Raw genomic sequence first — 13,798 nt, forward strand, 5'->3', positions numbered from 1 at the left:
AGTTCTTACTATAGATCTTTGCTTAAAATTTGAAACTCATATTTCAAATTTATGAAAGAAAGCCTTAGATGACTGAATGTTGGTAGGAATCGGTAGGCATTTATGTAAAATAGGAAAACTTTATAGATTTCTCTTTCATTATCTCAAACTTCAACATCTGCCCACTATCAAGGCGTTTCTGTTGGAAATAAAATATAAAGTTAAATAGATAGAAAATATACAAAAAATAGCATTAAGATTTATTCATAATGATTGAAAGTCGGATTATGAAGGCCTATTATAGAAGTCTTTGTTATCAACTATGAAAATTATAAAAATAATAAAAAGAATTGACAGAAAAACAAATATTCAAAATTTAATGACAACTGGAAATATTCCAAACACTTTACAACAAACTTCTCTTATAATATGTATGTTAAGGTTAGATGTGTGTGTTATTGTGCTTTTACTAGCAGCGCAAAAAATATTGAAAAACAGATTTTCACCAAATTTTTAATCGAAACCCTGATCGTTGGATAGGAAATGTACTGACTAATCGCACTTAGTATCTTTTGTGTCGGGTTCAACAGAAGGAATGTATTATACAAGGGAAGTAATCCCAAATGACTCTTTGCATAAGGAATCGGATCTTGTAGACTCCAGTCCAGTATGGAAAAAATATGTCTTTTCTGGACTGTAGGTTTGGGATTTTATTATATATACTTAACAAATGGCCCTTTCGTAGTTAATGCTCAATGACTTTTTTTTGAAGTAATAGAGAAATTGTTACCGTGTATTTTCGACAAAATGTCCCCTGCCTTCTTGCAGCAGTGATGAGTTATGGTTTCTTGATGTACAGTGTCCACTATAGAGAGAAAATCTGTTGCCTCTTTAAAGTACTAATAGATTTTGAGAAAGTTGACTAAATCATCAATTACATCCAAACCAATGAAAATTGATTTTCCCAAAAGGGGCAATAATTCATGTCGAAAATAGCCCCGGACGATGGTCGTGTTTATTCGTAGTCTTGACTTTGCAGGTGTCCCCTTTATGATGTTGTCAATATATTGTGTTTGCAAGTTTCAAAGCAATTGTTTGACATGTTTTAGGAGAAGTTTGCAGTATCACATATAATTACTTAACACAGATAATCACTTCATTTTCGTAAGATCTTCAAAGTGCCTGATCCTTAAAAGAGGTATGGAATATTTCCCTTTTCTGAACATGGGTCAAATTACGATGGTAACAAGTTTACTTTCTTTTGCCAATATGATCTGTGTGAGATGTTTAGGATAAAAGCTGACCTAAACATAAAACTTAACCAAGAAAACTGAGTTTCTAAGTCCAAAGGGGCAATAAATCTTGCAAAAAGCAGGATGGAGTTATGTTTCTTGATGTACAGGGTCTGCTTATGATGGTGAACAAGTATTCCAAGTTTCAAAGCAATAGCTTTGATAGTTTAGGAGAAAAGTTGACCTAAACATAAAACTTAACCAAGAAATCTGATATTTTCTAAGTACAAAAGGGGCCATAAATCTTGCAAAAAGCAAGATGGAGTTATGTTTCTTGCTATACAGGGTCAGCTTATGATGGTGAACAAGTATTCCAAGTTTCAAAGCAATAGCTTTGATAGTTTAGGAGAAAAGCTGACCTAAACATAAAACTTAACCAGGCAACGCCGACGCAGACGCCGACGCCGACGCCGACAACCGCTCAAGTGATGACAATAACTCATCATTTTTTTTCAAAAAATCAGATGAGCTAAAAATGCTGTGTATAGATTTTAAATCATGCAGTACAATACTGTTTTGATGAAGAAATTCCATACTCAGAGCAAAATTTTACCTGGTGTCATTTTCGACAGTGTTTCACTGCCTTCTTCAGCACTGACTGACTGGTGTTATGGTAGGTCACGTGACGTAGGAAGGTCACGTGATCAGAAGAGAGGTCCCAGCGATTTTTTCCCTTCTTTAATAAGTACCCCTAAAAGGACCTTTTCCCAATTGAAAAATGCAATCTTTTTTCCCAATTATCATCCAAAAATTCCCCAAATGACCAAATGTACCGGACCTTTTCCCAAAAGGGCAAAAATAATCACTGGGTCCGTAGACAGGGGGAGCTCTAGGCCCTCTTCTCGGTTGAGCGATGGTCTCCGCTGTTTTATCTCGATAGCCTCTTTGACTTTGCATTTGGTAAGTCCACTTTCACTTGTCAGAATCTTGGTGTTGTCAGATTTTATGGTATGTCCGCTGTTTTGACAATGTTCATGTATGGCTGAATTTGTTCTGGTCACATGCTCTTTTAGTCTTGTCTCTTGTGTTCTGGCAGTTTCCCCGATATAATCTTCTTTGCAGTTCTTACATTTCACATCGTATATTATTCCACACTTTTTCCATTTATCGGTTGGATCTTTCACCCGAGTGACCTGACTCCTTATAGAATTGTATGGTTTATGGAACATATTCACTCCATGATTCTTGAACACTCTCGACAGAACTTCAGAAGTTCCACGAAATAGGGCATACCCATGTTTACTTTTCTTTCCTTTGCCACACTATTTTGAGTCTTGCCCTGTTGAGATTTCTTGTTGGGTAGCTGAAATATCCACTCCGGGTATCCATTTGCACGTAGCGCTGTTTTCACATGTTCAACTTCCTTTTTCTTGTCTGATTCATTACTAGTCACAAGTGTGTTAGCCCTGTGTAACAAGGTTCTTACCACTGACCTTTTGTGTTCCAAGTGGTGGTTTGACTTGAAATTCAGATACTAGTCAGTATGTGTGTTTCTATAAACTGTTACTTTTGTTGAGCCATCGTCCTCTACATGAATATAAGTGTCTAACAAGAGCTGTCCGTAAGACAGCGCGCTCCACTATTTGGCGATTTGACAGTAAAATGAATATATGTCTCAATAAGAGACCTCTACTTTAAAAGGAAGATACACCAAGGGGCATAATTCTGTCAAGAACACAAACAAGAGTTATTGGGATTGTTACCACACATGCAGATGATGATGGGAAAAATATATTTTGAGTTTCAAGTCATAACCTTATATAGTATCAAAGTTATGTCCAGAAAACGAAGATTGTCAAAAATTTCGATCCCCGGCCGCATCGTATGAAAGACGTGAAAAATGGTACCAGTAACTCCCTTGCTTGGCGCTCAGCATTAAAAGGGAATCTGGCTTCTCTTCTCTCATACCCTCATGGCGATGGATTCCATCAGGAATGAGGTGTCGAGAGTGATTAATATAAGTTGTAGAACTTGTTTCATAATCAACTTAAAATAAATTATGTATAAACTAAATGTATTTCTGCACCATTTTATTGGTGTTCTTACCTGTTTAAACGTCATATTTTAACCTTTTTTGGTGGCTGACAAAAGTTTGTGTTTACTTTTGGATTTTCTGTCGGCAAGTGCGTGCATACTCCAAAATTGGAGTGTTACGACATAATGTGATGGGGAATCCACAAACTTACACTATCCACAAACTTAGGCTGGACAATGATAGACCCTGCATTCACTTGAGATAACCAGTCAGAAGTCACTGTGGTTGGTGCTTGGATTAAAACTGCTAATTTTAAGTTTATTCCATCCATTTCAAAAGAAGTTCTTCAAACTCAAAAAAGTCCAGTGATTTTTTTCAGTTTTGGGGGAAGGGGGTCGGTGCCCTTTGGAGGGGGAAAAATACGACGTAAAACTAAGAAAAGGGGAATTTTCATTTGTGTTGAAATAAACTATAGTTTCAAGTTTATTGATAAATTCAGGGCCCATAAGAGCATGTGACATGACATATAACACAATGTAGCATATCAATACCAGATAACCAAATAAATTTTTCAAATGTGGAGGATAAGACATCCATTAGACTACCAAAATTTACAACAGACATTAGGTCCCTTCTTAAACAAATCGGTGAGTGGCTGTTTTTATTTTATTTCTGTCAAATTCTGTCATTTGCAGTCACCGTTACATCTGACCTGTCACAATAAAAACAAACTGTAAAAAACAATGTATGCATTGGACTAGTCCCTTCCCAAAGCATAAAATCAAACCCTGACTGACTAGAAGATGGAAAACTCAACACTACACGGCCAAACAAATAGAATGCAAATCATTTACAGACTAACATTCAACAGCGTTGTGCAGAATAATAAAGCGCTTCGATGATTCTGATTAATCAAGGGAAGTTACTCCAACCGGTGTCGATGTAAACAAAATGCGAGATACCGCGGTGAAGTGTTTTCTGTATGAAAATAAATAAAATAAACTAGAATCTAGTGAATTATGATTTAATTGATTTGCATTTTTTTTATTTTCGGAGGGGAATTTTAGGCATCGGAAAGGGGAAAAAAACATACTATTTTGAGAGGGGAATGGGGCCGAATTTCGCCGAATATTTTGGTGAAAAAAAACGCTGAAGTCTGTAATAGTTTCTGGATACATGTAATTATAGTTTATAGGGGAAGAAAATCCCCGAGACGGTAACGTCCGTATATAGTTATTCGTCTTTGTTGTCTGCATATACTGAGGCAATTTTTTCGATGTTTTCCGGTTCCGGTTTATGTACACAATGTAGACTGGTTGTCTGCAAGAACATCCAAGCACCCCGAATCAGTCACAGAAATTCGTAAACCTCACCAACATGATTCTTTTTACTTCTTTTTCATAATGAAAACTGTACATGCAATTGAAAAACACTTTTAAAACAGTAAGGAAGTGTAAAGGCCGTCAAGTTTCTGCGTGGAGTGCAAACAAACAATAAAATCCTAAAGCCAGTGCGAGAACGCGGTGCATGACGTCACCGTTGCGGCTTCTCGTAAATTTTGCAAAGTATGTTATTCGCTGTAAGAGGTATGATGACACTAAATGTAAACTGTTTAGAGCGAAGTTTTATTTCTTTTGAGTGTTGAATATGTCTTCGTAAGTAGATATATAACAGATAAATCCCCATGCTAGGCAGTGCCTTAATTCATATTAGACATACCTTGGACCCTTGATCCAATTTGTCTTAACATCCTACTTTGTGACCTACTGGACCTAAAGTGAACTTTGCAAGATACAGTATGCAATAAAAGTAAGCAATTCAAATTTATAAAATGAATCCTAGGCTTTACTATTCCAAATTTTGAAATGTGGTTTCAGTTAATGTTTTAAACTGCCTATGAATGAATAGAGCTATATTATACTTTGATTAAAAAAAATAGACTTGCAACATTCTAAATACTGACCCTTACAAAATTTCTGTTATTTTACCGTGGTATTTTTGGTACTGTAACGTTAAAATAGAATCTCGACATTCTTTCATAACAATAATGCAAATAATTACCTTGTCCTGCCCCTGTAATAAGTGCAACCTTTCCGTCAAATCTTAGTAGTCCAGCCATGTTGACAGTCAAACTGAAAGTAAAGTTATCAAAGTGCTTACCGGTGTAGCGAAAAAAATGTCGCTCATTAGCTACGCAATTCGTGAAGTTCGAAAATGAAATTTTAAGGCCAGAGACAACTAGACGAGGACAGAGTAGGCATAGGAATAGAGATCAATATAACTGCACCTTGACTAATCCTACCTGTTCTGTATTATACAAAAGTGCTTCTATTGTGACATTTTGATACAATCAAAACTGTATTATCTGCACTATAAAATACTTACTGGTAGAATCTATTTATATGTAAAGTCATTCCACCAATGAAATAATGCCCTTTTGGCCGCCGGTTTACGCGCAAATGCGGGTACCCAAATGCGCGAAAAATGGAAAAGATAGGACACCGAGTCTCAACGTAAGCGTTGACCGGTGGTATAATTACGTGCGAGCAGGGCGCTTTTTGCGGCTGTTTTTATCGGTCAAGCTAATGTTTTCCTTCGCAGTTTTTTCATTTTTAAAGCTTTGTTATTGAGAATTGGCCGAGGATGACCTACAATGAACGCGCTTTGATGGGGATGTATAGAAATTTTCGTATCATTTGTATTTTTTTCTAACATTCAGGAAATATTCACTAAAAAACACATATTTGCCTACCGCCCCTTAGTTTTTTCGTTGTAAATGGATAAATTACTCTTAAAATGTTTCGTATTTTCGTCATACCTGTGCGATATACCCACTTTTACAGATTGGTCACCGTTGTATGCAGTTTCGAAAATACTTAGCCCGGCAAAACCCAGTCGTCGGCGAAGGCATGTCAAACTAAAGTCTTCTTTCATCAAGGGACAATACCCTGTATTTACCGTTGATAAGACAAATTAGATATGCGAGTTTCTCCCCTTATCTACCCGTAAGGTAACATAACGTATCTTACTTATCACCAATCATTCTCATTCATCAGATGTTCGACATGGTACCCGAGACGAACCGGAGAACCACGGCAGAGCTCTTGTATGCGAGAATGCTCACCAATAAACAGTGTTGTCATTATCATCCATAAAAGAATAGGAAGGACGGAATGGGAGTCCGTATATTTAATGCAAGAATTTTATTGGATAAAATATTTTCATGATCACTTCAAATATGATCAGAATTAATAACCAACCTCATTAGAACATAGCTATGATGTAAATATAGTCAAATAAATTAAAATCATAAAAATCATTTTCAGGAGTGATATGTGAATGAAATTTTAATTGAATTATAGATATCAAGATAAGATAATTTTGATTCATCAAGAGCTTTTAAAACTCGATTTGTAACATCAAGTGTTAAAATAACATTTTGCTTCTAGGCTTTCTTTCGATGCGGAGATACCTGGTTATTAAATTTGAGTACAAGCTATGGAATGGACTAAGGCAGATTAATTGACATTGTGGAAATTTAAGTTTTACTTGCAGCAATAAAACACATGTATTTACAATATGTAACAGTACAAAAAGAAATGACAATTTAAGACACCAGTCAAACAATTAAGTACTAAATTTTTAGGTTTATCTGACCACTATCTCATTTGCATTTGCTTAGTTAATTAAGTATAATATGTTGCGCAACAGAACATCTGGTTGTATATCAGTACGGACAGCGCACACTGCATGCAGTTATGTAAATTCGCATTTCTGTGATCAAAAGTATTCATAAAAATTTCCGAAAAAGTCAACGTTATAGGATTGATTTTTAGTATAGAAATATGATGATTTATTTAAAAATCTAGTTAATTTTCTTTCATTTCTTTTCGTCATAAAGTTTTTCTTTTTATAACTGACCCTTATACAGGCGCGGATACCTGCTGTGTTTACAGAAGTTTTATGGTATGATCATGCTGACAGCTACTATACTTAACACTTTGCTATTAATCAGAAACACATTACACGCTTATATATGTAAATACTAAGCAAAAAGCCAACCTGCTATATGCTATTTTATTTTAAAAGCAATATTACTGTAATACTAAAATCCATTTTAAATTAAAAGATATCAAGTTAAAAGCTATATCATATCAGTCCATCGTTCACATTTAGACTTAGAACAGTTTAGACAATTATTTGTTCAACTGTAAGCTTCGTAAATTAAGTACTCGAATCTGTGTGTCAGTAGCATATTTTATATACTTCCAGTAGTGCTAAATTTATCTATCAGTCAATTATATCATATAGCAGTCTTGTAACACATATACTAGTAATAACAAAAACAAATAATAATAATACAGTCTTATGTTCATATAGCTGTAATTTATTCTGTTATGCATTAATCCGATTCTGATGAATAACTATGGAAGCGAAAACTCTGTAAAAGCCGATAAGAATTCTGATTTGTTTTATATTTTCTAAACTGAATCTCAAAAGTTATACTGTTTTTATTTCGCAGGCACTAATATCTCATTTATTTCACTTTTACAAAAATGCAACCGATATATTCTGTCAGTCACAGTGTAGCGCGGATGTTAAATTTACAAAACTATAAACTGTGATTATTGACATTTCACATGTAACAATCTGTTACATTCTAAGACCCCGAATATTTTAATGACACGTGGTTGCGACAATTTACATTTTTGACCGCAACAATGACACGTGGCTTTGACATTGGTCGCAATACACAGTAATATTTGACACAGTAAAATTATATATATTACATAAAATAAACGATATGTAACGCAAAATGTGATAAAGGCAATATTGTATCTTTTATTTTTAAACAATCAGTCAAAAAACTTAAGCTATACAAATTGTATTCCAGCTATGATAATTCTAATATCTTTGCCTCTACTACGGAATACTTCAAGCAAGGCAGAGACTCTTATCAGCTAACAGAACATAACTCGGACATTTTGGGCAGAGTGGCTAAAATGCAATTTTAGCCGTTTTTAAATGCAAATGGAAGCAAGATGCTATTGAATTACTTTAAATATTTTTATATCATCATTCTCTTTGTTTGTTATACTTTCACGTCATAACAGTGATAAAATTTGTTTCAGAGGAGAAACAGTATTAAATGTCCTTTAAAATTAGCGAAAGACGTGGTTGGCTTGCATTTTATATAGGTTACATAGGGAAATACTATGGTTGATTTCAAATGAAATTGGAAGCAAGAAGAAATAGTTTTACATTAATAAAAAATACACCAGTGGAAAGATAAGAAAATGAATTTTATGGTAGGAACAGTGATAAATTTAAATATCAAAACAGGAAATAAGAATGATCAAAACAAAATTTAATCCTTCTATATTTCAATGTAAATCAGAGGTTTGTCTGATATCAGAAAATCTCTGCGGCGGCTGTTCTCGCACCCCGCTGTGGATAGCTTGATAAGACGCCTAAGAAGAAAAAAGTTGGGTATGTTTTGTCTTACGTCCGTGTCGGTGGTACACCAAAATAAAAATGCATACGTACGAGCGGGTGGAATTTATGAAAAACGTTATTTTCTTGTTTTTTTTCAGGATCCGACCGTGGACAAAAGTCATTTTTATCAATATATAGACTACCATTTCATGTTTCTTCATTGTGTACAGTCATTTTAACATATTTAGGTTTCATACTTGAGGCCTATAGCTATGAATTACAAGAGGGGCGCAGTAGCTGTACAATGAATTAATTGTTTGCTTTAGTGTATAAATTATGACATTAATGCATTGTCACACTATGATACGTCATTTTGATAATGACGCCAACATCTTAAAGTCAGACAGAGATATTTGAATTAAATTTATCTGTATTTGATTTTCAGTCATTTGTCATGTATCTAAGTAAAACCATCAAACTGAACGTGGCTGTGTCGTCCATACTGGACGACATGGAAGGCGTATTCGGTACAGGATGTAAAACATGTACATTTTGATTGCAATTAGATCTACCTAAGAGTGGGGAGGTTGTAGGGGCCCCATCCGTTAGGATGTCCAAATTACAAGTTTTATTTTTAATGTATCATAGACAGTGAACGTTTGTACAAGCATGGACACCGCGTCCTTCTAGAAAATACAAACTGGCAATAAGTAACGTTCATTCGTTTATGAGTGACCCTGTTAAATAGGAGTGACGTCATCATTTTAGTGGTGTTCTTTCTAATGAAATAACATTTAATACATGTATGTATATCAAAATTTTGTAAAATTATAAACGTTTAAAATAGGTCCCCCTTTTTCAGACACCTTTTATCAGATGCAGGACTTCAGTGTATTTGTTTAATTTTGGGTCGTATATATAGTACTTCATTTACTTTTCTCCCAAACGTTGTATTCTTTTCAACCCGGGACTTGGGACGTCAGAGTATTTTAGACACCAGAGATCAGGTATCAGATTCATTAAATCTGAGTCTTCGAACAAGCGATTGGTGAGAGTTACTTGATACTTTGCTTAAATAGGCCGACAGACATCCAAATATGCTTAAAGTTAAAAAAAAAAAAAACGGCAATGCCGTTTTAGAAACGTGCAAACATTTCCGAAATTGAGATATAGTAATATAGTACGTAATACAGTCAATCTAACACGAGCAGAATGCCTGTTTTGGTCAAAACTTGCACAAAAACAGGACAGAAATCCAGAAACAGTCACTTCAAACCAATTTGTCCCTTCAATAGTTTTTGTACTGTCAACTGCACGACCAAAAAACGAATGTGTCGATCTCACCTTACACATGTGGCTATTGGAAGAGTATATCAGCAGTTTGATCAAATGGCAAATAAGCATGTACTTATATGTTGTTTTTTTTTTAAGAAAACCTTCCAGTTTCTTTGTTTACATCGCTATTTCTGCCAAGATGACATTGAATTCTCGCTTAAAAACCCGAGAGACATTATATACGTCCGACCCCCTCTCGACTGAAGATACATGTTGTATCCCAGATAGCAGACATGCGTTGGCCCAACGTTGGGCCAACGGCAGACTTTTCATTGGCCCAACGAAGATTTCCGACGTTGGCCCAACGCCATTTTGCTAATTGGCGCAACGTTGGCCCAACGGTTGGTACACCGTTGGCCCAACGACTGGTATCCTACACTCATCGTTGGCCCTCCATTGGGCCAACAACTGATATCCTACATTCATCGTTGGCCCTCCATTGGGCAACAACATTTTTTCGTCTATCTGTTTCTTTGTTGGCCAAAAATGGATGCCAACGCTAACCCAACGATTACGAAATTGAAAAAAGACTAAAACTAGCATTGTTTAATACATGTTTTATTTTCAAATAGTTGTGATTTTGTTAACATTTAACAAAAAGAAAATCTAACATTTATTTAAAGTTTGTTTGCAATTTTCCTGAAGAAATATAACAGAATATTTCAACACTACAACATGTAAAATATTGTTACCAGTCTTTTATAAATCTAAATATTTTTCTTATTGCAGTCATTAATTAAATCCTACTAAAGTGAATTACTGTCTGTATATTAACTCATTATATATCCAAGTTCTGTTTGTGTTGTTTTCTTTTCTCACTGAAGTTGCAGCTTTTTATATTTTTATTTTTTCCTGTGCACCACAGAGCTAGGCACTCCATTATTACTCCCTTGAACAGCACCCTGTAAAAAACAAAAATCATAATGTTGATTAAACCATCTACGTCAAATTGATAACAATAACTAATGTATGAAATTAATTTTTGTCTGTATTTAACCGAGAAAAATATGTTAGAATTAACAAGAAAATGAGTTATTTTATTTACAGAATTTAATACTCAACACAAATACCATCCGCCAGCTTTAGATATTAGTATTTAATATTTTCAAGTCATATGGATATAACATGCATACAGGACATAAAAAGAAATTCTGTATAAGATGCCATAACTTTATCAAAAACTATTTTTAAAAAAACTTCTACTTACAGTTTATAGCTGGAAGACCGGGTTTTTGTTAAACCTAGACCTATCACATGTATAATAGTTTCCTTTACTTCACATGTCTAAAAAGCTAGAAATCTGGCCTAGAGAGTAAAATTAACCACATTTTCTGGGATTTCTTACATAACTCGGGTTAACGAGAGTTCATGCTCTGGAATATTCAACAGATTTATTGTAAACATTTTATGATTGTATAAAATTAGATATTTGTTAAAGAGTTAGTAAGGGTTTTTTCAATACTTTTTTCACAATTTTTTCAAGGTAGTAGATTTGAAATAGTTCAAAATATCATTACGGCTGCAGATAAGTTTTTAGTTTAATTAGCCCAAATTTAACTGATTACGAATTGGTGCAGAAAAGTTTTTAATAATTAATCAAATATTGCATGTTACAGCTACACAACCTGTGTATACCTGTGGGGGCTTGTGATAAAACAGTGACCTGTAAAATATACAATTATTATATTATTACTTCTAATGGACCAACGTTGGCCCAACGTTGGGCCAACGATGTTTTCTCTATATAAGCCTTTCCCTGAAAATCAATATCGGGCCAATGCAGAGATATCTGTGACTGAAATTTAAAGTTGGTTCAACGTTGGCCCAACAGCTGTATTTACAATACTTATTAATCATTGTTGGGCCAACAGTGGCCCAACAAAGATTATCCTTTGACGGTTTTCCGTCGTTGGCCCAATGACTTCATGTTTACAGGGTAGTTAGTTTATTATCATTTACTTCAAAATATCTACATTACACTTCTTATACACATACATTTCATAAAATGCTATCCAAATGAAATAATTAGACGAGGTCTTATAAAAGTCAAACTATGGTCCTGACAGTATTTTCACATATTAAGCTGCGGTTTAACTGTACTGTAAGTGTACTAATAGTAGATGTAGAATTAATATACATGGACAAACAATAGTCTGGCGTTCGCGAAAGAATACATTACTATTTGGTCATATAAACCTGCTAAATATGTTAAAATGACTGTTTACAATCATGAAAAACATGAAATATTAGTCTATATATTGATAAAAATGACCTTTGTCCACTGTTGGATCCTGAAAAGTCAAGAATATAACGTTTTTCATAAATTCCACCCGCTCGTACGTATGCATTTTTATTTTGGCATACCACCGACTCGGACGTAAGACAAAACCTTCGCCGACGACTGGGTTTTGCCGGGCTAAGTATTTTTGAAACTGCATACAACGGTGACCAATCTGTTAAAGTGGGTATATCGCACAGGTATGATGAAAATACGAGACATTTTAAGAGTAATTTATCCATTTAAAACTAGAAAAACAAAGGGGCGGTAGGCAAATATGTGTTTTTTAGCGAATATTTCTTGAATGTTAGAAAAAAAATACAAATGATATGAAAATTTCGATACATCCCCATCAAAGCGCGTTCATTGTAGGTCATCCTCGGCCAATTCCCAATAACAAAGCTTTAAAAACGAAAAAACTGCGAAGGAAAACGTTAGCTTGACTAGTAAAAACAACCGCAAAAAACGCCCTGCTCGCACGTAATTATACCACCGGTCAACGCTTACGTTGAGACTCGGTGTAGGAGCTATTTATTAGGGACTCCTTTCGATATACCACGGAAGCACATTTTTTGACCGAATTATAGCTATATAACCTAACATAACTTTTATTTGAAGTTGACAAGATGCAACAAAATAAAACCAGAAAAATTGACCATTGCTGCATTGTATTTAAGAAATAATAAATCTGTTCCTATATTTTATCAGTTAATAAAATATGGGCAGGAGTTTGGATGCTTAGTAATTAAATCACGAGTGCGTAGCACGAGTGATTTAATTATTCGCATCCAAACGACTGCCCATGTTTTATTAATTGATAAAATTATTGGAACAGATTTATCATTTCGATTCTAACAACGCAAATAATTCGCATTTTACAGTACTACATTTTCAGCGTAATACGTCATTCGGGTCATATGCTGTTACAATTTACCCCCTATGGTTAGAAAGTGTTGCATAGCCAATGGAACGTATAGATATTTGTTTCTTTTTTATCAGAATTTGGAGAAGTATTTATAAATTAGTAATCTAACAGCTCGCAAACTAATTATGAACAGAATCATCAAATTTGGCGAGTTGACCCTGTGTTACGAATGACGAGCTTAACTTTTATATGACGTCACATCATTATGACGTCATACTTTATGTCATACATTTATGACGTCACCGCTGAATCTTAATTGAGCTAATTGAATTCGCTCGAAGAGATCAGAACGTGTTTTACGGTCCTACACATAAGTCAATATGACTTTTATCATATTTATGTTTTTGAAATACTGTTTTCAACCGTTTGGCCATGAAATAATTCGTATGTAATGGAACTGAAGCAGAATCTCTTATGTCACAATCATAGGGGGTGAAATGTAACAGCCAACCATATTTTATCGTAGATTCATGTATAGGCGATTTCGCTATATGTTTATATAGCAGTTGCTGCGAATCGTGTTAGAATAGAAATTAAACAAGCGTTCAGTTGCATTTTAAATAAATGAAAAAAGAAAT

The 13,798-nt window shown here is 34.6% G+C and overlaps 1 protein-coding gene across 2 annotated transcripts in view; it reads right to left on the bottom strand.

Annotated features, from left to right (window-relative positions):
• The window catches only part of LOC123566556 (peroxisomal multifunctional enzyme type 2-like), a 134,816-nt gene extending 129,372 nt beyond the window's left edge, over positions 1-5,444 (bottom strand). The window contains exon 1 of one of the 2 annotated variants that reach the window (XM_045360774.2): positions 5,308-5,444. In XM_045360774.2, coding sequence (XP_045216709.1) covers positions 5,308-5,365 — 58 coding nt within the window. In that variant the 5' untranslated portion in view covers positions 5,366-5,444. Of the gene's footprint in view, positions 1-4,965; positions 5,012-5,307 lie in introns of those variants that run through there. The other variant, XM_053549751.1, reaches the window with a different exon arrangement.
• Between the last annotated feature and the right edge of the window lie 8,354 nt (positions 5,445-13,798).

Source organism: Mercenaria mercenaria, chromosome 8 (assembly GCF_021730395.1).
Source record: "Mercenaria mercenaria strain notata chromosome 8, MADL_Memer_1, whole genome shotgun sequence".
Lineage (NCBI taxonomy): Eukaryota > Metazoa > Mollusca > Bivalvia > Venerida > Veneridae > Mercenaria > Mercenaria mercenaria.